Raw genomic sequence first — 27,212 nt, forward strand, 5'->3', positions numbered from 1 at the left:
GGCCTTTCATCAGGGAGCTACAGTCAGGTCTTTCTTCCTCTAGTGTTGATCTACGTTTCTTCCTGTTGCAATAACCAAACCAAACCAAAACAAAATGGATGTCACAGGAAGAAAAGGACCAGGATGCGGGTGCACGGGACCGGTGTTATAAAGCACCAACCCCTCCCATTCGGTTTTTTCCTTTATCTTCTCTTCTGCCTCCCACGCCAAGGCTCTAGAGACAGAGCCTGATTGGCCCAGCTGAGACTCCTGCTCACCCATTGGTAGAGATCTCTTGATTGACAGCCTCCTCTTTGCCACTGACTGGCTTTGTATCCAGGAGTGTTTCAAAGGAAAAAAAAAAAGCTCCGTTCCCCATTCCCAAATCATCAAACATTTGGCTTCAGCTATGTGGTTCCTTAAACCTCCCCAGGCATTTTTAGTCACTGGCTGGCAAGTGGAGTTGTCTCTTCTTAATATAAAGTGTGCGGGGGGGGGGGGGGGGGGAGAAAGCAAGAAATCATGTCCTGCATTGTCATCAAAATGTGACATCCGGTCTCTAGCAGTTATGGAGGAGGGTACTGTCACATAGAGATAGAAACCTAGCCGGAGAAGAGAAAAATAGCTTAATTCCCACCACAAGTATTTTCTGTCCTCAGGGGGAATCCTGCCACCATGTATCTGCACTGAGCAATGCACTAGATGAGATTTGGAGGCAGGGAAAGATTCCAATCAATATTATCAATAACAGAGCTAGGAATTTTGCGATCTCTATGTCAGATAAACATCGTCCAGATTGACTTTTTTTTTTTGGTAGGTCGTGGGGCTTAAACTCTGGGGCTTGGCTCTTCAGCTCATGGCTAGTGCACTACCACTAGAGCCACAACACTACTTCTGGCTTCTGGTGGTTAATTGGAGATGAGTCTCCTAGGGACTTTTCTGCCCAGGTTGGCTTCAAATTCCCATTCTCAAATCTCAGCCTCCTGAGTAGCTAGAATTAAAGGGGCGAGCCACCAGTGCTTGAATCTGGCTCCATATTTTGTTTTTGCTGTTGTTGTCCTGGGGCTTGAACTCTGAGCCTTGGCTCTGTCCCTGAGCTGCTTGTGCTCAGGGCTAGCACTCTGCCACTTGAGCTACAGCTACACTTCCATCTTCTTTGGTGCTTAATTGTAGATATGAATCTCACAGACTTTTCTGCTGGGTCTGGCTTTGAACTATGATTCTCATATCTCCTAAGTAGGTGGGATTATAGGAATGAGCTACCATCATACCCAGCAATAGGATATTTCTATGTTTAGCTTTTTTTTTGTAATCATCTTGTTGGCAGGAGGAAAGAAAGAGTCAGATAAGGGGTGGGGAGTTTAGCCTAGTGGTAGAGTACTTCCCTAGCATGCACGAAGACCTGAGTTTGATTCCTCGGTACCACATACAGAGAAAAAAGCCAGTAATGGTGCTGTGGCTCAAGTGGTAGAGCTCTAGCTTTGAGAAAACCCAAAGACAGTGCTCAGGCCCTGAGTTCAAGACCAGGACTGGCAAAAAAAAAAAGAGTCAGATAACCATCTTGAGTGCGGAAACTGCCCTTCAAACAAGCAATGTCTTCTTATTAGCCTGAAACAATCAGCCATAGACTACCATGTTCTGGTTATGTTCCCAAATACCCAAACACCTCCAAGGACAAAGACTGAGCTAAGGGTCAACCCAGGCCTCATCTCATTTCTCTTCCCTTTACCATGTCTCTTTATTTGGCATGTGAATGCCAGTACCTGGACCTAACTTCAGACTCCTGGAATTTGGACTTGGGGGGGTGGGGGTCCCTAAAATCTCTGTTTCAGGGATTGAATCCAGGGGCTTGCACATGCTAGGCAAGCTATCTTATCACTTGAGCCTTGCTTTTAGCTTAAGATCACTTTTTTTTTGGTTAGTCTTGGAGCTTGAACTCAGGGCCTGGGCACTGTCCTTGAATTTCTTTTGCTTATGGCTAATGCTCTACCACTTGAGCCATGGTACCACTTCTGGCTTTTTCTGTGTATGTGGTATGGAGGAATTTAACTCAGGGCTTCATGCATGCTAGGCAAGCACTCTATCACTAGGCAACGCTTCCTTAGGACCATTCCCCCCCCCCCCCAAATCCAAAATACTTTCCCAATGGCAGAATGTCTCTCAGTTGCTAAATGGCAGATGCTGCAACCTCCTGAGATCCCACAACTCAATTCCTTCGTGGGATAAACCTTACTATCAAATTTTTGTATTTTTTTAACTCAATCATAGTTTTCCTGCCTCAGAGAATAATACCACTTCAGGAATGCAAAAGACATTAGGAAACCCATGCTCCATCTCCCCTTTTTGATGAAGCTGAGATCTATAAAAATATAAAATTTTGGGGCTGGGAATTTGGCCTAGTGGTAGAGTGCTTGCCTAGCATGCACCAAGACCTAGGTTCAATTCCACGGTACCACATACATAGAAAAAAGCTGGAAGTGGTGCTGAGGCTCAAGTGGTAGAGCTGTAGCCTTGAGAAAGTCCAAAGACCGTACCTAGGCCCTGAGCTCAAGCCAAGGACTGGCAAAAAAATATATGTATATATACAAAAATTTGAACTAAACATCATTTATTTGCAGTGAAGAATTGAAATCACTATACAAGCTATATCCCCACAGTCAAAAGCTTTTATATTCAATACTAGAAAAGAGGGCTTGAAAGGTGGGACTTTAGGCAAAGAGAGCCAAGGGAGAGTCAATGTTGTCACTTCCCTACCTGCTGGAAGATCAGTACAAGACTGCTGCTGGGAAATGGTGAGAAAAGGAAGGACCAACACAAGACTTCTCAGGAGCTTCCCTGAACTGCTCAGCGCCACCTACTGGAAGAGATGGGAATGTGCTCTTCTGCCAGGACCCATTGGAAAAGGCAGGCATTTGTTCTGGCACCTGTATTTAAAAAGGCGCTGAACTTGGCATCTGGGCCTCATGCCTGTAATCCTAGCTACTGAGATCTGTAATGTACTGAGATCTGAAGATATGGTTCAAAGCCAGCTTGGGCAGAAAAGACTCAGAGACTCATATCTCCAGCCAATCACCAAAAAGATGGAAGTAGCACTGTGGATCAAGTGGTAGAGCACCAGCCTACTTTGAAAAAGCTAAGGGACAGCACGTAGGCCCTGAGTTCAAGCCCCAGTATCCCCAGAACTGGCACACACACACACACACACACACACACACACACACACACACACCCTCCAAGGCTCTCATGCTGTGCTGACTACCAGTGGCTCATACTAGCTATTCAAGAAGCCACCTGAGGATAACCTTTTTTTTTTGCCAGTCCTGGGCTTGTGGTCAGGGCCTGAGTACTGTCCTTGGACTGTCTTAAGGCTAGAGCTCTACTACTTGAACCACAGCACCACTTCTGGCTTTTTTTTCTATGTATATGGTACCGAGGAATGGAACCCGGGTCTTCGTACATGCTAGGCAAGCACTCTACCATTAGTCCAAACTCCCGGCCCGCCTAACAGTTTTAAAACAATATATCAATATAAAATGTTAATTCAAACATATTAAAATACTAAACTGAGGGCTGGGAGTTTGGCCTAGTGGTAGAGTGCTTGCTAGCATGCATGAAGACCCAGATTTAATTCCTTGGTACCACATAGTTAGAAAAAACCAGAAGTGGTGTTGAGGCTCGAGTGGTAGGTTCTAGCCTTGAGAAAAATCCAAGGACAGTGTTCAGGCCCTGAGCTTAAGCCCCGGACTTGCAAAAATAAAATAAAATAAAATAAAATACAGTCTGTATTTCATCAGAAGATGAGTACAATACTGTGCACCCCTACTGTTTTGTTCGCCAACATGAGATTATATATAGCACACTATTGGTTGAAGGAATGAAAGGTGACCGAAGCATTGTGTTCTGTCTACTGGGTGCTGATTGGCTCATTGACTGTAGCATTAGTGTGTTTGCTCTCAAACACTGTGCCTCTGTCTTCAACAACTTTCCTTGTCCACTTCACATCAATGTATGATCGCTATGTATAGTGTTGCTCTGTGGCATTGTGCTTTCTGTGAAACTTTTAAAGGTCTGAGGCTATTTCCAAGCTCTACAATGCCACCTAAATATTCTGTGCCTTCTAAGGCTTCTGGAAGTGAACCTAAGTGCCAGAGAAGATGCTTACCATGGAAGAGAAGATGAACTTCTCGACATGTTAAAAGCCGGCAACAGCTCCATGGCTGTAGGTCACCCTTACAGGGATCAATTAATCTACCCTTTACATTACATAAAGACAAGACAATATTAGCTCTTCAGTGACTTTAAACAAGACTGCCAAGAAGGTGGCCACTTCCTGCAATAAGGCCATTGGGAGGATGGAATGTGCACTGGTCTTTTGGATAAATGACTATAGGGAGAAAAATACCTCACTTGATATCAACACCATCTAGAAGAAAACCAAGAAACTTTGGTAGTTTTTGGAAAGCATGGATGTTCACAACAATGATGAATATGAAGATGTGGATGGTGTCACAGAGGTAGCCATTGAGGGCCTCTCCCATCAGATCAACCCCATTCAGTGCCAGCAAGGGCTGGTTTGACAAATTTCAAAGATGCTTTCGACTCATGAGCCTTCCTCTCCCTGGAGAAGCGGAAGCCAGGGAGTACATGAATGATATGTTCAACATGGATGGGATGAAGTCAGGAAGAAGAGTATGAGGTATAAGATACACTTTGGGTTGGAGAAGAGGAGAAGGTTGGCCTAACACTGGATTGTCTTGCAACCATGGTCAGAATGTCCAAAGTACTTCAGCAAGTGGCTGAAGATGGACCTCCAGGCACTTCGTTCATTACACTTCATAAACACAATGGAGAGTGGCACGTCAAGTTATACAAACCTTCTCACTCAGAAGAAAAAGTGCCAGAAACTTACCATAACTATGCTCATCGTTTGAAGAGATCAGTTACACCTACTCTTTTAGTGGAAATAAGACTGGGGCCTAGTGGTAAAGTGCTTGCCCAAGATGCATATAACCCTGGGCTTGATTTCCCCATGCCACATACATAGAAAAAGCTGGAAGTGGTGCTGTGGCTCAAGTAGTAGCGCTCTAGGCTTGAGAAAGCTCAAGGACAGTGCCCAGGCTCTGAGTTCAAGCCCCAGAAATGGCAAAAAAATGTAGGTTTAAGAATATAGAAATTGGGCCGGGAGTTTGGCCTAGTGGTAGAGTGCTTGCCTAGCATGCACGAAGACCTTGGTACCACATACATAGAAGAAAGCCCGAAATGGTGCTGAGGCTCAAGTGGTAGAGCTCTAGCCTTGAGAAAATCCAAGGATAGTGCTCAGGCCCTGAGCTCAAACCCAGGACTGGCAAAAAAAAGAATATAGAAATTGTCTAAGAACATATAAAGTGTTTATAAGAGTGTGGAAGCCGGGCAAGGTGGCTCATGCCTGCAATCCTAGCTACTCAGGAGGCTGAGATCTGAGGATTGTGGTTCAAATCACTAAAGACCTTGAAACTATTATCTCCAATTAATCCCTAGAAAAGGAGACATGAGGCTATGGCTCCAGGGGTAGGGCTGAGAGCTGAAGAGCTCAGGGACAACACACAGGACAGGGGTAGTCTTGAGCTGAAGAGCTCAGGAACAGCACCCAGGCCCAGAGTTCAAGCCCTATGACACCCCCCCACACACAAAAAGTGTGGGAAAGGTTAATAAGAGACTGTTAAAGGTTTCTAGGAAAGTGGGAAGGGTTTATATATATGTGTATATATTAACATACATATGAATGATAAAATAAATATATTCTACTTCATGTATTTTCATCTATCATGGGAGTCTCTGGAACGTAACTTTTGCCATAGGTGAGGGATCACTGTACATTGATTTGGATTAAGATCAGTGATTTGTTCAGCAGAAATGTCAAGAACATTCTGTGGAGAATTTCATGCTGAGTGAGTTCTACATTTTTCCATGAATATATGGAATCTAAAACAATCTATGCAAACAGTTCCTCTTCCCAAATCCTGCCAGCACTGTATAACAAACCTCCCCTCTCACTCCTTCACCACTATTTGTCTCTTTACAATGTATTGGGGGTGAGAGTCTGGGTCTGACATGTGGAACCGCTAGAGTTGGGCCTCTGGCCTGGAAATCCAGTTACAGTGACTAAATACATTTGTAAAGATCCACTACATACTAAGTCTAGTTAAAAATAGTGCACAGGGGGGCCGGGAGTTTGGCCTAGTGCTAGAGTGCTTGTCTAGCATGCACGAAGACCTGGGTTCCATTCCTCAGTACCAAATACATAGAAAAAGCTGGAAGTGGTGCTGTGGCTCAAGTGGGAAGAGCTCTAGTTTGAGAAAGCCCAAAGAGAGATCCCAGGCCCCAAGTTCAAGCCCAAGACTGGCAAAAAAATAGTGCACAGGGGGCCAGGTGCATAGCCTAGTGATAGAGTACTCGCCTAGCATGTACGAAGCCCTGGGTTCAATTCCTCAGTACCACATATTCAGAAAAAGCTGGGAGTGGTGCTGTGGCAGGGTGCTAGCCTTGAGCAAAATGGGTCCAAGGACAGTGCCCAGGCCCTGAGTTCAAGCCCTAGGACTAGCAAAACAGAACAAAAAATAAGTGCACAGTACATTTCAAAATGGTTGAAAGTCAGTTACTGGTAGCTCACACCTGTACTCTTAGCTACTCAGAAAGCTGAGATCTGAGGATGAAGATTCAAAGACAGTCTGGGCAAGAAATATTATACACACACACACACACACACACACATATATATACATACATATACAAATATATATATATATATATATATATTTTTTTTTTTGCCAATCCTGGGGCTTGGAGATGTTCCAGGCCCTCCACTCATACTTTACTTGTACTCATAGGGCGTAAGTCAACATCTGCAGGAGATCCCAACTCAGCATCTGCAGGAGACCCCAACTCAATATCTGCAGGAGACCCCAAATCAAATTCTGCAGGAGACCCCAAATCAACATCTGCAGGAGACCCCAACTCAACATCTGCAGGAGATCCCAACTCAGCACCTGCAGGAGACCCCAACTCAGCACTTGCTGGAGACCACAACTCAGCACCTGCAGGATACCCCAACTCAGCATCTGCAGGAGACCCCAACTCAGCATCTGCAGGAGACTCCAACTCAGCCTGCAGAGTCAATCCCAACTCAGCCTGCAGAGAAGAACCCAGCTCAGGAGATGACAAGTCAACATCTGCTGGAGACTTCCATTCAGCATCTGCAGGAGATTTCAAGTCAGCCTGTAGAGGAGATCTCAACTCAGCATCTGCAGGAGACTCTAACTCAGTATTTAGAGGAGATCCCAGTTCAGCCTTTGCAGGAGACAACTCAGCATCTACAGGAGGTGCCAACTAAACCCCTGTGGAACACTATAACTCAGGCTAAGCAAAAAAAACCCAATAAAGCCTCAGCTGAAAACCTCAACTCAGGCTAGGCAGAAGACCTCATCTCAGCCGCTGTTGAAGCCCTCAACTGAACCTCAGTGGAAGACCCCAACTCAGTCTCCACAGCCACAGTTGGAGACTGTGGCTAAACCTCCAACATCAGAATTTCAGCCAATGTCACCAACGACAAAGAATTCACACAACTACAAAGGCTGCACCCTGAAGAATACTACAACTCTTCCTCCAAAGCGCAGGGAGGTGACACTTCCACATCCACACCAGTTTCAGACTCAGCATCCAAACCTGACTCAAGTCATCAAACTTAAACCTTTGTGTCTGGAACGACGTACTAGAACTCATCTTTCAATAACATCCACCACAGAAAATGCTTTAGCTGTGCAAACTGAACAGAATGCTCTTCCAAGCACCAACTTATGTGAGCTCTGTAACTGCCAAGACCAGACACTGTCCTGTGTGGATCTCAGCCCAGGGCAGAAGCTCCGCCACGTTCCCGTGCCAGATATCGACCCCAAGAAGCAACTTTTCACTGTCTTGCAAGTATCACCTCCTCTGTGCTGGGCATTCTGCCTGACATTCTTGTCTCAAGATCTTCCTCTTCTCTCCAAGCCACACTGAGTGATGTTTACAATTGTTTTTTTTTCTTATTATGTTTGGTCTGTCTTAGGGCTTTAATCTCAGAGCCTGGGCACGGTCCCTGAGATCTTTTGCTCAAGACTACTGCTTTATAACTTTGAGCCACAGTGCCATTTCCAGTTTTCTAGTGATTAATGGAGATAAGAATGTCATGGACTTTTCTGCCTGAACTGGCTTTGAACTGCAATCCTCAGATCTCAGCTTCCTGAGTAACTAGGATTACAGGCATGAGCCACCCTCAACAAGCTGGCTTTTACTTTTCTTCTCTCCTCTTCCCTCCTCCCTCCCCCACCTTCTCCTTCTCCTTCTTCCTCTTCATCTTTCTTCCTCTCCCTTCCTCTGTCAGTTGTGGGGCCTGAGCCCTGTCCTTAAACTCTTTGTACTCAAGACTAGCTTTCTACCACTTTGAACAATAACACAATTCCTACTTTTCACTTCTTTTTCTTTTCATATATTTTTATTGTAATTAATAGAAGGGTCACATGATATTTGCCAGATAGAGGGTGCATTAATTCCCATACATTGATACCCTTTCAGATATCTTGGTCCCCATTTCCCTCTCCCCACCCCCACCCCTCCTCTTGTTTTCCCCCTTCCCTGTCCAATTTCAAATAACCAAATACAAATATATCCGATATATCAGGTAACAAGTGAGATACTATAACAATATGAGATAACCAAGGGACAGCAAAAGAGATGAGAGATAACATAGTACCTTAAGAACAACAATCGTTCATTATATGGCTTATGTTTATATATCCTAGAGATCCTTTTATTTAGCGTCATACTATATGGCCTTTTGTATCAAGATTTTGCTCTATTGCAAATCTCTGCTAGGAGAGCCCAAGGTTTCTACTGATTATGACAAATGGGGGAAACCATTGAGCATAAGTTCCTTTGAGTCTGGCTTACTTCACTTAATATGATTTTTTCTAAGTCTTCTCAGCTTTCCTTGTTCTCCTCTTTGTATTGTATTCATTCTCCAGACTTTTGTTTGAGGTTGCCCTTTGTCTTTTTCCAAGAAGATACTGAATCACAGAATTTGACAATCATAGCATTCTTCTCAGAGAGGAATCACGTACTGACAAAATTTCCGTGGGAGTATAGCAAACAGTAGTGCATACTTTCTGCCCTGAATGACGATGACAGTGCTAGAAACAAAGCAGTCAGGAAGGAAAACCAATTTTTAAGAAATGAGATCAGTATTGGACATTTTTATTGGTAAACAGAAGGCTTATGGTTGAATGAAAAAGTCCATGTAGGCAGAAGAACAGACTTAAATCTCCACTTCACTCCCAGACAAAGTATATACAAACTGAGCAGATGGATATTTTTAGTACTGGGAAGAGTTGGGTAGATTAAGATATTTGAATAGCTAGTACTAAACATGTGCTTTTGCCAAACAGTGGTATTGGTGAGGCTCAGATCTGAGAATCATGAACAAAAAAGCCAGCCACAGTTGGAAATCTTGTATGGCTCGTATTTCAAAATGACTACCAGTGAGCCAGAAGTGATAGAGTACTATCCTTGAGCAAAAAAAGAGCTTAGAGTCAGGGCAGAGGCCCCAAGTTTAAGACCCAAAAGAAGCACAAAGTTTTTTTCAACCCATGTTTGTTTTCTTTTTCTTTTTCTTTTGTTTTGGTCAACAATGGGGCTGGAACTCAAGTTATGGGAGCTGTCACTAAGCTCTTTTACTCAAGGCTAGTGCTTTACCACTTTGAGCCAAAGCTCCATGTCTGGTTGGAGATAAAAGTCTCACACAGTTTCCTCCTCAGGTTGGCACTGAATGATGATCCTCACATGTCAGCCTCCTGGGTTTCTCGGATTACAGGCATGAGCCGCCAGTGTGCGGCCCACACATGATTTCATGAGTACATTCCATCTTCCAAAACAAAATCACAAAAGCTGGGTTTTGCACTACACGCCTTTAATATACACACTTGAGAGGGAGAGATGGAGTCTAGCGTTCAGTGCCAGTCTGGACGTTATCAGGTCTTGTCTCAAAAACCAACAGCTAAGGGGAAAGCTTAGTACAAGGCTTTGTACACACAAGAATCTGAGTTCAATCACCAGCACTCAGGCATGCACATGCAATAATATACACACACACACACAATTCATAGAAGCATATGCAATAAAATATAAAAGCATGCAGTTTTTCCCTATACATTTTATCACTGCATTTTACCTGCCATACCTCAAATAAGATTAAACCCTCTTACCATTTCCATGTGCATTGTTCTTTCCAATGTGTGGCATTTTATTTTTCTGATGAGGTAATAAAACTTAACTCTTGTCTCATTGAATCCTACTTTGCCCTGTATGCAACATGTTTCTGAGATCATCTCTCCTCAACAACACTCATTCCGCTAATTTCTAATGTTCCTTACATTTACAAGTATACTTCCTTCTACCACCTCACTCTTTTTTTGCGGTATTTTCATTTTATTTACAGGCAGTGATGAACCCTGATATTACATTAGAAAATTATTTTAAGGAAGTATTAAAAATCTAAAACTCAAACTTTTACAGTGCTAAGGACCATTTTTTAATCATTTCAATCCCGAAACAACTATACTTGTATACACAAGCATGTTGGCAAAAACAAAACAAAACCAGAAACAAAACAACCCTACCCTCCAAACTGTGTAAAGTTGTTCATTCGCACTTCTGGACTACATTAAATATAAATACACCTTTAAAATTCATCAGTGACCCAGAATTTGCAGCCAATTACCTAGTAAAGTCTTAACACTTGCCAAAAAGAGCCTGGAGAAGCCCAGGGACTCTTTGCCACTATCTTGAAAAAGTAAACAGTCTGTCTACTCGCTCTATAGTACCTTTAGGCCATGGGAAGTAAAGAAAAGTCTAAGGGGCCTCTCCTGCCAGTTTTTCCTTAGGGAGTTGATTCTTCAATAAAGTGTCTGCTTAGTCTCATGACACATCATATACTCAAAAAGCACTTTCTGCATATACTCAAACTCTGTAGGTTCTCCCAAGAGTGAGACGTCTGTGTGGTACAAGTTGCCACCTTTGTAGGATGTCCTCACAGTTGTTGCACTTACATTCTTTTCATACTTTTGCAGATGGTCTTCTAGTTCGTGAATCTGTTCTCTGAATTCTTGTTCTTTCAATTTTGAGTCACTGATAAGAGTAGTCTTCTGTGCCAATTGTGTCTGTAACTCCATAATTGTTACTCGATCATCGCCAGGCTTCTCCTCCAGCTGTAGTATCTATTGGTGTTTCTTCTGTAATTCTTCCAGTTGAGCCTGCAGGTCCTTGACTTTGGCAGTCATTTCTTCTTCACGAGCATCAAGGATTTCTTCGTATTTTTGAGCTGTTATTTTATGTTATTTTTTTTATTGTAATTAGTAAAAGGGTTACATGATATTTGCCAGATAGAAGGTGCATTAATTCACATACATTGATACCTTTTCACATGTCTTGGTACCCGTTTCCCTCCCCCCCCCACACCCCCCACCCGTCTTGGTTTTCCTCCCTTCCCTATCAAATTTCAAATATCCAAATACAAGTAAATTCAATATATCAGATAACAAAGTGAGATACTATACCAATATGAGATAACCAAGGGACAGCAAAGGAGATGAGAGATGACATAGTACATTAAGGACAACAATCATTCATTATATGGCTTTTGTTTCACTATCCTGGAGGTCCTTTCAATTAGCTTCACATTATATGTCCTTATGTATCAAGATTTTGCTCTATTGCAAATCTCTGCTAGTAGAGCCCAAGGTTTCTACTGATTATGACAAATGAGGGAAACCATTGAGCCTAAGTTCCTTTGAGTCTGGCTTACTTCACTTAATATGATTTTTTCTAAGTCTTTCCATTTCCTAACAAATGGGGCGATGTCACTCTTTCTGACAGCAGCATAGAATTCCATTGTGTACAAATAACACAACTTGTTGATCCACTCATCAACTGAGGGACATCTAGGTTGGTTCCATATCTTTGCTATGGTGAATAGTGCTGCAATGAACATTGTTGTGCTAGTGGGTTTAGTATGTCCTTGTTTCTGGGTGGTTGGGTAAATGCTAAGTAGTGGAATTGCTGGGTCATAGGGGAGTTCTATGTTTAGCCTTTTGAGGCACTGCCACACTGCTTTCCATAGTGGTTGAACGAGTTTGCACTCCCACCAACAGTGTAGTAGTGATCCCTCCTGGCCACATCCCCTCCAGCATCTGTTGTTATTCATTTTCCTGATCCTGGCCATTCTAGCTGGAGTGAGGTGGAATCTTAGAGTTGTTTTGATTTGCATTTCTTTTATGACCAGAGATGTTGAGCATTTCTTCATGTGTCTAAAGGCCATTTTTGTTTCTTCTTCAGAGAAGACTCTCTTTAAGTCTTTGGTCCATTTTTTAATGGGATGGTTGTTACTTTGGAGGTTAGTTTTGGAGTGATTCAATTTTTTGAGTTGTTGATTGAGCTGTTATTTTAGATCATCCTCTTTTTCTGTAATTTTTTTATACAGTTGATTTGTCTCTTCTTGATGGTTTTACAAAAGTTCAGCTTCAACCTCCTGGGCTTTGTTGACAGTCTGTTCTAGTTCTTGCTCCTTCTGGGCCAGCTGGGTATTAAACTCCATCATCAGCAGTTTCATTGTGGAATTGTACCACCTCACCTTTTTTAAGAGCACTTAAGCAAAGCTTTGGTACTACTTGACAGAAGGATTTTATTCCTATTTGCTAATAATAATATTTGCTCCTTTTTTTCATTACCATTTTCTAATTCATTTAGAAGTTACTTTAAACGCAAATGACTTGGGAAAATACCATCTAAGGTCATTGGAACTATATATGTAAAAGATTGAACAGAGAGGAAATTAAGATTCTATTGAGGAGTCTCTTCTTTTGTTCCAGTGGATCCACTTTTTTTCTTTACTTGGCAAACTGGGAAGCGCATAGGTTCAGAAAGTAGACATTTTTTTTCTGCATTTGATGCCTCGTGAGGTTACAATGACTCATTCTGATCTTTCTTTTCCAACTTATTTATGAATATAAACTGTTTCTCCATAGAATTTTCCAAGGAAATGATATTTCTTTTTGTTTTTTTGCCAGTCCTGGGCTTGAGCTCAGGGCCTGAGCACTGTCCTTGGGTTTTCTCGAGGCTAGAGCTCTACCACTTGAGCCTTAGCGCCTCTTCCAGCTTTTTTTTTTCTATGTATGTGGTACCGAGGAATCGAACCCGGGTCTTCATGCATGCTAGGCAAGCACTTTAACCACTAGGCCAAACTCCTGGCCCAGAAATGATATTTCTTATATTGAAGAAAATGTATGGGGATGTTACTGTTGGACAGAGAAACTGTGATTATATTCTCTCCAAATATAAATACAACACTGTACTGTTGGACACTTCTTGGTCCAGAATTTTGAAGAGAATGCCTCTGAGAAAATATATTGCCCCTCTACACCCTGATCACCCTCTACTAAGTGAAATTCTGCAATTAGTTTAAACTTTAAGCTCTATGGGTACTCAGGGTATTATTAAGTGGCAGAGTGCTTGTCTCGAAAGCATGATGAAATCTTATAGCTATCATCCAAAAAATTTCATGGACCCTCTTTGAATTAAGTATATGGCAAGTTGAAGTTATTCTCTATTGTACAAGTGATGCATGCTTACATTCATCATGGATACAAATAAAATAACAGAGTAAAATCTATTCCTAAAATAAGAGTATAGTAGAAATATGTATTTTCCTGAGCAGCTTTATAATATTTTACTACATATATGTATGTATATATATATACATATATTTACATATAGTAGAATAGGTTTGCAGTATCATTTTCTTACTGCCTGTTTACTTTTTATATAAATAATAACATCTTGCATTCTGCATATATCATGATATCTGCTTTGAATGTTAATGTTCCTGTACATAAAGGATTATCCTATTCCTTTCATCTTCTGCATGATATTTCAGAGTGTGCATGTCTGATGCTTGATTTAGTATCTCCCATACTATTTATAGACCATGCCCAGTTAGCTTGTTGCATTCATGGCTACAATGAACATTCACATACATGCTACTTTGTGAACCATCATTCTGTGGACATGAAATGGTAATTGTCCTCAAGAAAGTTGTGCCACAATATACTCTAGGCAACAGAAAATGCCAGCCTTCTTTTTTCCATACTTTCTCTATTCAATAGAGTCCCCAATGCTGGATGAATTTAGATCCAGAAATGACCTTTCTATCTTCCAGAATTCTCAGCAAAAATCGCCTCACTGAATTATATAAGGATACATTTAAAGGCCTTCTATCCCTTGAATATTTGTAAGTTAGTAAGTTTATCACATCATTAATACTTATGAGTAACTATGTATAAAATATATATTCAGATTAATTACTGAAATCTCTGTAAGCTGTGGAAGTAATTCTGTCTGTCTCATCTCATCTCTAATAAATACTTGCTATTCATTATGAGTTTAACTATACAGACACCACATAGAGGGGGGGAAAACTGTCCTGAGAAAAATGGTAATAAGACCTTGGCAATTGCTCAGCAATTGCTGATAGTCATAAAAGCATGGTCTAAAAATACACAGGCACAGGTGGCTCATACCTGTACTCCCAGCTAATCAGGAGGCTGAGCTATGAGAATCTCGACTCAAAGCCAGCTGGCACAAGAAAGTCCGTGAGACTATTATCTCCAATTTAGCACTAGAAAACTGGAAGTGGTCCTGTAGCTCAATAGTAAAGCACTAGCCTTGTTAAAACTCAAACACAGTGCCCAGGCTCTGAGTTCAAGCCCCAGGACAGGCAAAAAAAATACAAGACAGTATCAAGAGACTTATATAACACAAAAAAATTATTTGCCTTATCAACCCTACTGTGTTCTAAGGTGATGTCCAGTTTGTTTTTGTTTTGTTTTTGCCAGTCCTGGGGCTTAAAGTCCAGGACTAGGCACTGTGTATCCCAGATTTTCATTTTCTCCAGGCTAGCACTCTACTAAATTGAGCCACAGCAGCACTTCTGGCTTTGTCTGTTTATGTGTTACTGAGGGATCTGACCTATGGCTTTCTGAATGCTAAGCAAGCACTCTAACACTAAGGCACATACCCAGCCTGATGGCCAGTTTTTTTTTTGTTTCTGTTTTTGTGTTCAGGGCCTGAACACTCTCCTTGGGCTCTTTCAAGACTAGAGCTCTGCCACTGGAGCCCCAGCACCACTTCTGGCTTTTTCTATGGATGTGGTACCAAGGAATCGAATCTAGGTCTTCATGCATGCTAGGCAAGCACGCTACCACTAGGCCAAACTCTCAGCCCCTTGATGGCAAGTTTTATATTGACTTTTTGAGGTCTTTCTGCCCTAAACCTTTCAAACATGGTTTAGAAAAAACTTCCATGAATTCATCCCTCTGTCTTTCCTACCATGAAATGCATTACAAGATATTTATATCACACTAGCATGTATATCATCATCATTCAGGAATAAAAGGGAGATAAAATTGACTGTGCCTAGATTGGCACACAAAGATGAGTATATCAGGGACCTACCTCTAAGAATTCACAGGCTTAAATGCTCAAAGCACAGTGCATGCAGCAGAGGGCAAAAAAAGTGTACTTCCAGCAAAGAGCTGAATGTGGGAAATGGTTGAAGTGGTAGAACACCAGATTCTGAATAAAAAAGCCTAGCAACAGTCCAAGACCCTGAGTTCAAGCCCCAGTACAGGCCTATATGTTTTACCTAGAACAGGAATGCAATGAATATGTTACCTGTCATATATCTACAATATGTATAAAATATAGGACGTGCCAGGAGAAGTGGCTCGTGCCTGTAATCCTAGCTACTCAGGAGACTGAGATCTGAGAGCCAAGATTCAAACCACTTGGGCACAAAAGGACCTGAGACTCTTATCTCCAGTTCACCTCCAGAAAATGGGAAGTGAGGTTTGTATCATGGGTGGTAGGGTAGTAGCCTTGAGCTGAAGGGCTCAAGGACAACGCCCAGGCCCAGGGGTACAGTGGCAGCCTTGAGCTGAAGGGCTTAAGAGTTCAGGCTCAGAGTTAAAGCCTCATGACCCACAAAAAATAATATCCAGGACTTTACAGTATAATTATATACGGAACTCTAACCTTTGGACTTACAGAATCATGTCTGATGAGAATATAAAATATTACCTAATTGTTCTTCTGCTCTCATGATTGATTATCCAAAAGTTTTCAGTGTCTCAAATTATATATTTCATTGCTGGTAGTCACTATAAATAAATGAAACTCCTTTAGTGTGCAAACACTTAAGGAAGTTCAAATCTATATCCAAACATTTATTGTTTAAAACTGTTGCAGGTTCAATATTATATGACCTAAAGTTTCATACTTATTCACCCTCATTGTATCTAATAGTTTTGAGTGCAGTGTTTTCCTTTGTTTTTTTTTCTAGAGATTTGTCCTGCAATAAAATACAGTCAACTGAAAGACGAACATTTGAAATATTGCCTTTCTGAAGTTTGTGTAAGTTGCAAATAGAACTTTATAATGTCACATATATCAGCACATTTCACAACAGAATTAAAATATTGCTAGTGAGAAGTCACTATGTGTGTGTGTGTGTGTGTGTGTGTGTGTATGTGAAATTGTTTTAGACCAGCAAAGTTGAATGTAAGAACCATTACAAGTCAGACAAAAATCATTGCAATGGATCTCAGTTAATGGACTGCACTCAGAAGACATTTGGCAACTGTGGATATATTATAGACATCTAGTGAGCAGACATGTGTAGAGGGATGCATGTGTCCTACTTGCATGTACAGGACAAAGCCCAAAGAACTGCATAGCCCATTATGGAATGGGAAAACTTGTTCTCTGTAAATGAAAGTCACTTGACATTACATGTGTAAATATGGAGGCATAAATAACCAGCCAGTATTGTCCATAGGAAGATTTCTTTGAAGCATGGGGAAGTAACAGAATCATGTTTAATTGTCTGTAAATTAGAATCACTGTGAAATGAGAAAGTTCTGAAAGAATGTCTCTTTTCTTTCTCCTTTGGCTTATGTTTTTTTTTTTTTTTTAGAAATCTTGGTTGCAATTTAATCACAGAATTGAGCTTTGGAACATTCCAGGCATGGCATAGAATGCCATTTTTACACCAGATGTAGGAGGTATAGAAAATAAGCATGCTAAATTAAACCCTATTTATGTGTTGAAAATCTAATATCGTTATTATCTGGGTGTACGAACTATATGAACTCTCAAAGGTATGTCTTTGGGATCCAGTCACTTTTTCCCATTTTTAAAAGTATGTTCATTGTCATTATTAATTAGTTTTTTTATTTTTTGGGTTTTTTGGGGGAGGGTCATGGGGCTTGAACTGAGCCTGGGCACTGTCCCTGAGCTCTTCAATTCAAGGCTACCACCCTACCCCTGGGCCTGGGCAATGCCCCAGAGCTCTTCAGCTCAAGGCTACTGCCCTACTCTTGAGCCAAGTCCCACTTCCCGTTTTTTAGAGGTGAACTGCAGGTGTGTCTCAAGTCTTTTTTTCCCAGGGTTAGCTTTGAAGCATGATCCTCAGATCTCAGCCTCCTGTGTAGCTACGATTACAGGTGTGAGCCACCTCTTCTGGCTTATTAAGTAGTTTTCCTAAGGCGTTGCAGTTCCATGTCAGGTTATGAGTATAGTACTTCTTGACAATGTCACCCTTTTCTCAATTCTCCCCCTCCCCCATTTCTCCCTCTCACCCACAGTCACAGGTTACATAGTTTATAGTTTACATTGTATACACTGAATACAATGACTACTTCCGTTCACTCCTCCATCCATCCTATCCTGTGTACCTATACCAAAGAAGAACAAAACTTCTTTTCATTTCAATGGTATTGGTTTTTATGAACAGTACTTTGGTTGTTCAGAGGAGGTATCCCACCCACCTTTAGTCAGTTTTTGTGTGTGTAAATGCATTCATTCCCATACATGTTATCATGCCTAGTTGTATTTTTCATCTAACTTCCATATCTGAGAGACAACTTGTGTGATTATCTCTCTGAGTATGGCTTAATTCATTCAACTTTGTTTATCTAGGTCCATCCATTTCCCTGCAAATGACACAACCTTATTCTTGCTAATGATGAGTAAAATTGTATTGTGTGTAGGTGCCACATTTTCTTGATCTCTACTCAGCTGTTGCAGAGCATTTGGGCTGTTTCCATAACTTGGCTATTGTGCAGCAGAGAACATGAATGTGCAAGTGTCCTTACCATAATATGCTGACTTGTGATGTTCTGGGTAGTTGCCCCCAAATGATAATCATTCATTATTTTTTTTTCAAATAAGGTAACAAAATAAGGTATACAAGACTAGAAAGCTCCTATGACTGAGTCACATAAGTGCCTGGTTCTGTTTACCTTCTTCTAATCTCTGGCTGGGGCAACAGAAGACAGCAAGCAAGTAATCTTCGAATGGTCACTGACATGGGAGGCAATGGCTGCTCTGATATGTGTGAGGCTAGCATACATTGCTTCTGCATGGCAGAATGAACGCCTGACTGCTGAAATGTCTGGTAGGCGGGCATGCAGAGAGAAACACTGATGAATAATTCCTCCCTGTTCTCTAGCATTGCTTTTCTATTGAGAACTGTAGGTGCACAGAGTTTGCATGCTTGTGGTCATCACTTTTGGTTTGTACTAGAATCCTGACTTACTTTCTGCTATCAGTGCTTTTTAACTCCTATACTCTCCACATTCTTTCCTAGAATTCTGAGCAGTTCTCACAGGAACTCTCCTTCAGGGATTGTAAGTATGACTTAGAGTAAGAACACGTTTCAAACCAAATAAATGAATATAAACTTTACATGAAGATGAATTCATACTGAAAATGTTGATAATATCAATTTCATTGCATTTTGCAGAATTCTCAACCATAATCCTCTAACAGCTATTGAAGATTCCTATCTTTTTAAATTGCCAGCACTAAAATATCTGTAAGTATTTCAGAGATGATTTTCATTTTCTTGATTGTTTTTCAAAGGTTAAATATTTTTCAGTGAGCCTAAGAAAGTAACATATATATATATATATTTTTTTTCTTTCCCAGAAGTACCACTCTGGTTTTCTTTTTTTTCTTTCATACTGCATCTAAGGCTTGAACTCAGGGTCTGGGTGCTGTCCCCAAGTTCCTTCTGCTTAAGGCCACTACTCTACAACCACAGCTCCACTTCCAGATATTTTTGGTAGTTTAATGGAGATAATAGTCTCAAAAATTTACTGCCCACATTGGCTTCCAACCCTGATTCTCAGATCTCAGCTTCCTGAGTAGCTAGGATTACATTGATAGGCCAGCAGAACCAAACTTGAAGTCAGTTTTAGTTAATACGTAATTAATTTTACCTAATATGTAATTAAATAAAATGCTATTGGCAAAGGAAAATTCTAAGAAAGTATAAAGGACAAAACAGGTAGAAGGACAAACACTTGTAGAAACATAACTTTTCACAGAAAGCAAAGAAGAATAAATGCTATATTCTTTTTCATCTTTATCTTTTTCTTTGTCTTTCTTTCTTTCTTTTGTTCTTTTTTTGCCAGTCTTGGGGCTTGAAATCTGGGCCTGGGCACAGTCCTTGAGTTTCTCCAAGGCTAGAGCTCTAGCCCTTGAGCTACAGCACCACTTCTGTTTTTTTTCTTTGTATGTAGTACCAGGGAATTGAAGGATCTTTTTTTGCCAGTCCTGGCAATGAACTCATGGCCTGAGGTCTGTCCTTGAACTTTCTCAAGGTTAGAGCTCTACCACTTGAGCCTCAGCGCCACTTCCAGCTATTTTCCATGTATGTGGTATCAAGGAATGGAACCCGGGTCTTTGTGCATGCTAGGCACACACTCTACCACTAGGCTAAACTCCCAGCCCCTGAAGGATCTTTTATAAGAACATAATATTTGAGTTGGGGGTTCAACACAAATGTCTGGCATTTTCCTGCAGAGACATGGGAACAACACAAGTGCAACTTACAACAGTTGAGAATGTCCTCATGTTGACTCTTGCATTGGAAAATCTGTAAGTTAAGTGTTTTTAGATTTGTATCACTTTGTTGTTTTTATCTGGTTTATTTTATTGCTTTCTAAGATCAGGTTTATCAAGGTGACATTTTGTGCAGTTAACTTCACACTTTTTTTTTGGCCACTCCTGGGCTTGAGCTGAGGGCCTGTGCACTGTCCTTAGACTTTCTCAAGGCTAGAGTTCTAACACTTGAGCCTCAGCACCATTTCCAGGTTTTTTCTATGTATGTGGTACCAAGGAATCGAACCCAAGTCGTTGTGCGTGCTAGGCAAGCACTCAACCACTATGCCAAATGCCTAGCCCAAACTTCAGACTTTTAAGTGTAAAGTTTGATGAGTTCACCTAACTGTAACCATTATCACAAAAAGCACAGTCAGGCCTTTTGCAGTCAATCCACTCCACCCACTACCACTCATGGAAAGGTGGCACTGCAGTTCCACCTTTTCTAGAACATCTTGGAAAGGAAAACGTAGAATTTGTAGTTTGGGGAGATTGGGCTTCTGTCACATCACCAAATCCTTAGCATGTCCCACTGGCAGTTTATAGGATTGCAATTGCTCCTACCTTGCCCCGATCCTTCAATTTCATTTTCCTTTGCGGAAACTGCATAGCCAAATGACCCCAAAATCTCTAAAATCTGACTACTGTATTCTTTAATCTGAGCCACTTCCAATCACTGTCCTGTCATATGGGTTATTTGCTAGACATCAGAGTAAACTTATACTCTGTAGCCTGAGCTATTTACCAGAGGAGAGTCAATCTTTTGTTTTCAGAAATGGACTATGAGAATGAAGTTGCTGCCAACTATTAAATCCTGACCTCAAACGCTTTCTCTCTGTATTCCTCTGATAATAGCCTGTGACCTGGGCCCAGACGCGGTATCTCAGCCATCAGGCTCATTCCCAAAGCTTCCCTGGTTGTGATCTCTTTGCTAGTAATCAGTGTAAAGTGACTGCTCAGTAATCATGACCCTCTTCCAGCAGAAGCTAGATCCTTTATTTTCTGAAATGGCTCTCTGGCAATGAAGTTGCTCTCTTTGGGCAGAAGGCCAAATCTTCCTGCTCTATGCCTATGTGTGTGGACTGCCAGCCTCTTGGAAACAAGCTGGGTGTCACAGAACACACTGATGGCTTCTCTATTTCCAAGCCTGGCTGCAGGCTGTTTGAACCTAGATAATGTAATCTATTGGTCCCAGGCACAAGATGGAAGATCAATGTACCCCAAGACATGGAGAGCAAAACAAGCTAGTGCTTAATGCTGCCCTGTAAAGATTATTGCTGGGGGGGGGGAGGAGTGTGGCCTAATGGGAGAATACTTGACTAGCATGCATGACGCGCTGGGTTGGATTCCTTGGTACCACACACACAGAAAAAGCCAGAAGTAGCACTGTGGTTTAAGTGGAAGAGCACTAGCCTTGCACAAAAAGTGTCCAAGGACAGTGCCCAGGACCTGAGTTCAAGCACCAGGACTAGCTTATTCTGTTCATGTGGTACTGAGGAATCAAACCTAGGGCTTTGTGCATGCTCGGCAAAAAGTCTACCACTAAGCCATTCCCAGCCCTCAGATAATTTTCTAATTCTGTCATTCCTCTACATAGATTAGGTTGCATTATTATATTACAGGAGACCACCCAATCTTTTTAAATAACACAGTGAATTATTGGATTCTTCTTTACATTAGTCATACCCTATTATTTTATTTTATTAGTTTATTATTGTTGTAAAATTGACATTCAGTGGAGGTACAGTTACAAGAATCAGGAATGAATCATGAGTGTTCTTTCTAAACCATGTCACCACTTCTATCATTCTCTCCAGGTCTATTATCAATTAGTCTGTGTATGTGGGAAGCAAGCATTCTATTATTGAGCTGCATGCATAGCGTTCCTTGACCTTTTTTAATTTGGTGTGTGTGTGTGTGTGTGTGTGTGTGTGTGTGTGTGTGTGTGTGTGTCTGCATGTGCACAGACCCCACCTGGGTCTTTAACTCAGTGGCTGGGCACAGTCTGAGTTTTCTTCATTTGTGCTCAGGGATGGAGAATTACCACTTCAGCCACAGCTCCGCTTCTAAGGATTTTTTAGTGTTAGAGATGTTCCTCTCAAAGTTGGTTTGGATCCTTGAATTATAGATCTTAGCCTCCTGAGTAGCTTGGATTATGGGCATGGGCCATTGCCCCTGCCATTTATTCCTTTATGTGCTCAGATTACTACTTTTTGGACAATGTGATCCTTTCTTTTCTAAGCACATAACATGGAAGAGCTAAGCAGTTTTTACCCTCAGTCTCATTTCTAATACTACTTCAAACAGAAACCAAGCAGGGAATTCTGAGGTTGAAGGCTTTGCAAACTCTTCTTAGACATCGTCCTTCCTGTGCCCTCACAACTCAGAGGCCTTTGAGTTGATAGGAGATGCTTCTGAGACGAACTTACAAAGCTAATTCTCTCAGTTCTAATCTGTTAGCTTATTTGCATTAGAAGCACACCCATTCCTATGCTGAACCTTCTGTTGGGCTCCTCTCTTTCTTCCTGTATGTTTTCAATATTAAGGGGATGTTGTTTACCAAAGGGGTCCTCTTCAACTGTCCAGGCCATGTTTTGTTGGTTTTTTTCTTGCTAGTTTTGGCTTGACTCAGGGCCTGAGCACTGTCCTTGGGCTTTCTCAAGGCGAAAGCTCTACGACTTGAACCTCAGCTCCACTTCCAGCTTTTTTTTCTATGTATGTGGTACTGAGGAATCAAACCCAGGTCTTCATGCATGCTAGGCAAGCACTCTACCACTAGGCTAATAGATCATGTTCTTTAAACAGCTCTTTCCTATATCATTGAAAAGAGTTATTAGCTCAGCAAATACAGCAGTTGTAGTCCTTAGACACTGTGATAAAAATCAACTATGCCACTTGTGGGTAGAGACAGGAGGGAAAAATTGGAAGAGAGTGAGGGAAAGAGTGACATTGTCCAAAAAGAATGTATTCATTTCTGACGTATGTAATTCTAATCTCTCTATACATCACCTTTATGATAACCAATAGAAAAACTAAGAAAAAAAACCCTCAGATCCAGAAGGGGAAAAATGGAGTTATTGGCTTTGCTCTGGCTCTTCTATCACTTAGTAGCCCCTTCCCCATTAACTTAATTCTTGGTATTTCCAATTATAGGGTCTTGCCATATAATATGGCAAGCTGTCTCTGCCAATTTAAAAACAATATTGAGGTTATCTGCAAGACAGTCAAGCTACATTGTGACAGTGCCTTGCTGACAAACATCACACACTGCCGTGAGTCTGTTGCCTGATATTTATTTTTTCATTTTTAACTTTCCCTCAGTGATGATTTCTAAATAATTATTGTTTTCACCGGTGTGGTGGCTCAGACCTGTAATCCTAGCTACTCAGTAGGCTGAGACCTGAGGATCAAGGTTCAAATTGAACCTGGGCACTCACTAAAGACTGAGAGACTCTTATCTCCAATTCACCTCTAGAAAACAAAAGTGGGCCTATGGGTCAGGAGTAGGGTGCTGGCCTTGAGCTGAAGAGTTCAGGGATAACAACCAGGCCAAGTTCAAGCCCCATGACCCACCAAAAAAATGTTTCCTTTTGATTCATTTACTTAGTAATCTTAACTGTTTCTTTGCTTAATATCATGCTTTCAGTAGTGACTGTATACTAGAATAATTTAATTGTCCATATGCATAAGAGCCAAGAAGAGGAAATAGAAGAAAAAATGGAAATTATTGAGGACTACTCTCTGGATACTGTAGTCTCTGCTTGGTGCTCTGCCTTCCAATAGTTATTCATTCAGATGGTGCCAAGTACACTGTACCATTCTTTAAGTCTGAAGTGTTCTTTGCCTCTGTGACAGGTACATCTAGGTTCTCCTTTGTTTTCACAATTTTCTAAAAATCTGTAAGTGATATTGTTTTCTTTGGAGGCTGACAGTTTCCAGCTTTCTGCCTACCACTTGTCACCTAGCTTTTGTAACCAATCAAAGGCCACTTCCAGGCCCAGAATGTGCAACTCTGAACTTATTTCAATCTCAGCCCATCTACAGATTTGTAAGGTGTTCAGAAACAGTTTTCTCTGTATATTGTTAGAATTAAGTCTCCAAAAACATGACTGATGTCATAAGCAGTAGCTTCAACCCAGGTTTTCATAAGTGATTTAGTTCAAAACTATGTCACAACACTCTGCTACTTAGATACCATTATTGCTTAGTTTTCAAAATCATTTTTCACTACCACCATTATTTCCTTCCCTATCTGTGATGGGCAAAGCAAGGATTTTTCATCTTTTACAGCTGAAGGAAAATATTAGTTCAGAGAAATAAAGTACCAAGCCACATGTCCAAGACTTTAATCCCCAAATGTGCACTCACCAGAGTCCAGAGTTCTTCCTTCTTCACCGCCTAACCTCCTTCTGTAACCGCCACTACCAACAAATATAGTTTAAATCTCCTGGGCACAGGATGGTACACTGAATGTTCCTATTCTCTAATGCTTTGGATGTTTCCCCAGTAACACTGGAGAGTTTTATTTGGCCCCATGCTGTGATCAATGCCAATAACCACAGCTACTCAGAAAGAAGAGATAAGGGTATTCATGGTTCCAAGTAAGCCTGTGAAAACATTTAGCAAGATCCCATCTCAACCAGTCAGACCACTCTTTTGGCATGTGTCTCTGATCCTCAGTGCGAAGCTATAAACAGGAGGACTAATGTTAGAGGCCAGCTTGGGCTAGAGAAACAGAAAACTCCAACCAAACAGTACCTAAAGCCAAAAGGACACCAGTGGGATTGGAGCAGCTAATGCCTCCCAAACCAGCACAGAAACATGAGTTCAAATCCCAGTAATGCAAAAAAAATGTAGCTTTTTCCTTTGTATAGTTCAAACCATATTTAGTCAGAATTGCTATTACTCTATTGGTTTCTTATTGATTGTACAGCAACATACAACCCAGGAATGAAAAATTGGTTAGCATACCCCAACCCTCTGTACAAATCGCATTCCTACAGTGTAGAGCCTATTATTAAGGAAACAGGACATACAGAATCAGAGCTCAAGTGAAGGTACTGGGCAGATAGGTGGGAAAAAGTGCAGTTGACGACCTCATAGTTGTAAGGTCTGCCGAAAGGAAATTCCACGCAGTTCAGGAGAAGAGGGTTTATTGCGGAAGGAAAGAGCAGAATCCTGCCGCACAAGATGGATTGGGAGAGCAAGAGAGATTAGGGCAGGAAGTGAGAGATTATACAGGGGGAGGGGTAGAGACACAGCAGAAGTGGATGTGATCTCAGAGGATGGGGAAATACCTCAGACGAAGGGACCTCCCACTGCCCCAGGATTGCCAGTTGCCAGGGTTACAGGTGCTGGGCGGGGTTTCCAGGGCGCAGTGGGAGAGAGCCAAGGGAAGAAGTCATTTATTCTAGGTGGACCTAACAATAGTAAGAGGAGCTGGACCTGTAGGTTAGCATCTGCCCTTGCTATCCTGAGGACCATGCTTTATCATGGTTGCCTGTGTGGTAGGAAGAAAACAGCACATGGAAGAAGTGCAGAGAAGAAGCCTGTCCTCCTGCAGCTGTGGCAGGACAAGATATGGGGTATGTGCATGTGGAGAGGCATGGCTGTTCTACAGAGAAGCTACTCCGGATGCATATTTGCTTTGACTACTAGGCATGCAGGATGTTCTTTTCTACTAGAATTCCTATATTTCATACAAAATTATATCCTCAGATGTTCTGAGTGAGTAACTACTTTGCTAAGGCTTATCTAATTTCTCCTGGTTCTTGCCATTTCACAGTCTTAAGTTTGGGCTTATTTTTACCCCAGTATGTGACACTCCAATCTTTGCTGACCCTTAATGTATTCAACTGGGTTGTGAGGTAATAGAGTGACAAGAAGCTATCAGCCTTCTCTTTTCAAAGCAGTGTCTTCCTTTCTGACAGTTGAAGAAGCATCAATAGAGAACCCAGAAGGAATATTCATGAAAGTGCTAAAATCCCGCAAGGAGAATACCAGCACTGAGCTGACTATTGAACTAGAAAGGGAATATTCTGACAAAAATAATGCTTCATATTCAGGACTCATGAATGAGCAACCAGAAATTACTGATGGAAATGATATTTTTACTGCACTAAATTATATATTGGCCTATTTCACACAAGGACATGAAATAGATACACATTCAACAGAATTACCATTAATTAAACTGCTTTTCTCAAATGTGCAAAATGGAGACAACTCCATAAATGAGTTAAAACTCAATACAGAGATTGCCCCAGTTGTGCAGGCATCCGACACCTCTATGTACAAAGCTAAACTAAAGAAGATTCATATGACAGAAACCCTGTTAGGAACAGAAAGGCCGAGGCAACATAATAAAGTTAAAAAGAAAGTGAAAGCATCAATATTTATACAACCTAACCTTTTAGGCCCTAAATTTAAACGTCAAATTTTTCCCCACAAAGTGTTAAAACACAGGTAGGCATCTGGGAAGATATGGAGAGTGAAGAAGAAAGACTGCCAAGGCTCAACAGAGACCCCAAGTGGCCCAAAAGCATACAGAAAAGGCACTTCAAGAAAGTGAGCAGCTGGATGAAACAGAGTGCCCAGAATCTTGTGGTGAACACTGGTAAAAACAGAAGACATAAGAAACCTCCATCAAGGGAGCTGGAGCCACCTCATGTGGCTCAGGAGCCCAAGAAATTGTTGGCAAACTCCTTGCACACAGAGCTCTCACTCATAAAGAAACATAAGGTAGTAGGCTCTTCTTTGCAGAATCATGACTCACAGAGCAGAGACTCCTTTTCCACCACTCTAAAAATCCCACATGAGTTCAGAAAAAAAGACAGCCTACAGTATGTTTGTTTTAGAAGAGGCAAATTCTAAAGTTAAAAACATGGAGTGTTCTAATCTAGTCATCTATTCCAAGAAAAATTACCACTTTCATAAAAATGGCTCTCCTGTGGCCCACAGAATACCCAGGGCCAAACTGAGTTGAAAGGTTAGAAAGAAAACTTCACGCTTCAGACCAGTGCTTGCAAACAGGCCTCCATTTTCTGCAGTAAGAAGCCTCATAAATTCCCCTTCAGGAGGAGACTCGTCATCATGGGGAGAGCTGAGTTCTCAAAAGCACCCCTTGCCTGAATTCTATGCTACTCGAAGCTTTCTATAGACAACAT

At 41.4% G+C, this 27,212-nt stretch overlaps 1 protein-coding gene across 1 annotated transcript; it reads left to right on the top strand.

Annotated features, from left to right (window-relative positions):
• The first annotated feature begins 4,442 nt into the window (after positions 1–4,442).
• LOC150051279 (leucine-rich repeat-containing protein 37A3-like) lies at positions 4,443–27,205 on the top strand. Its single transcript, XM_090351492.1, is given in 12 exon segments — positions 4,443–4,550; positions 6,846–7,279; positions 13,299–13,358; positions 14,261–14,332; positions 16,442–16,510; positions 17,075–17,155; positions 18,905–18,976; positions 19,969–20,043; positions 23,200–23,318; positions 25,977–26,379; positions 26,499–26,879; positions 26,881–27,205. Coding segments are annotated over 12 exon segments (2,199 nt in total).
• Positions 27,206–27,212: the final 7 nt, after the last annotated feature.

The sequence above is a fragment of the Megascapheus bottae genome, chromosome 17 (genome assembly GCF_031878675.1).
Source record: "Megascapheus bottae isolate mThoBot1 chromosome 17, mThoBot2.hap1, whole genome shotgun sequence".
NCBI lineage: Eukaryota > Metazoa > Chordata > Mammalia > Rodentia > Geomyidae > Megascapheus > Megascapheus bottae.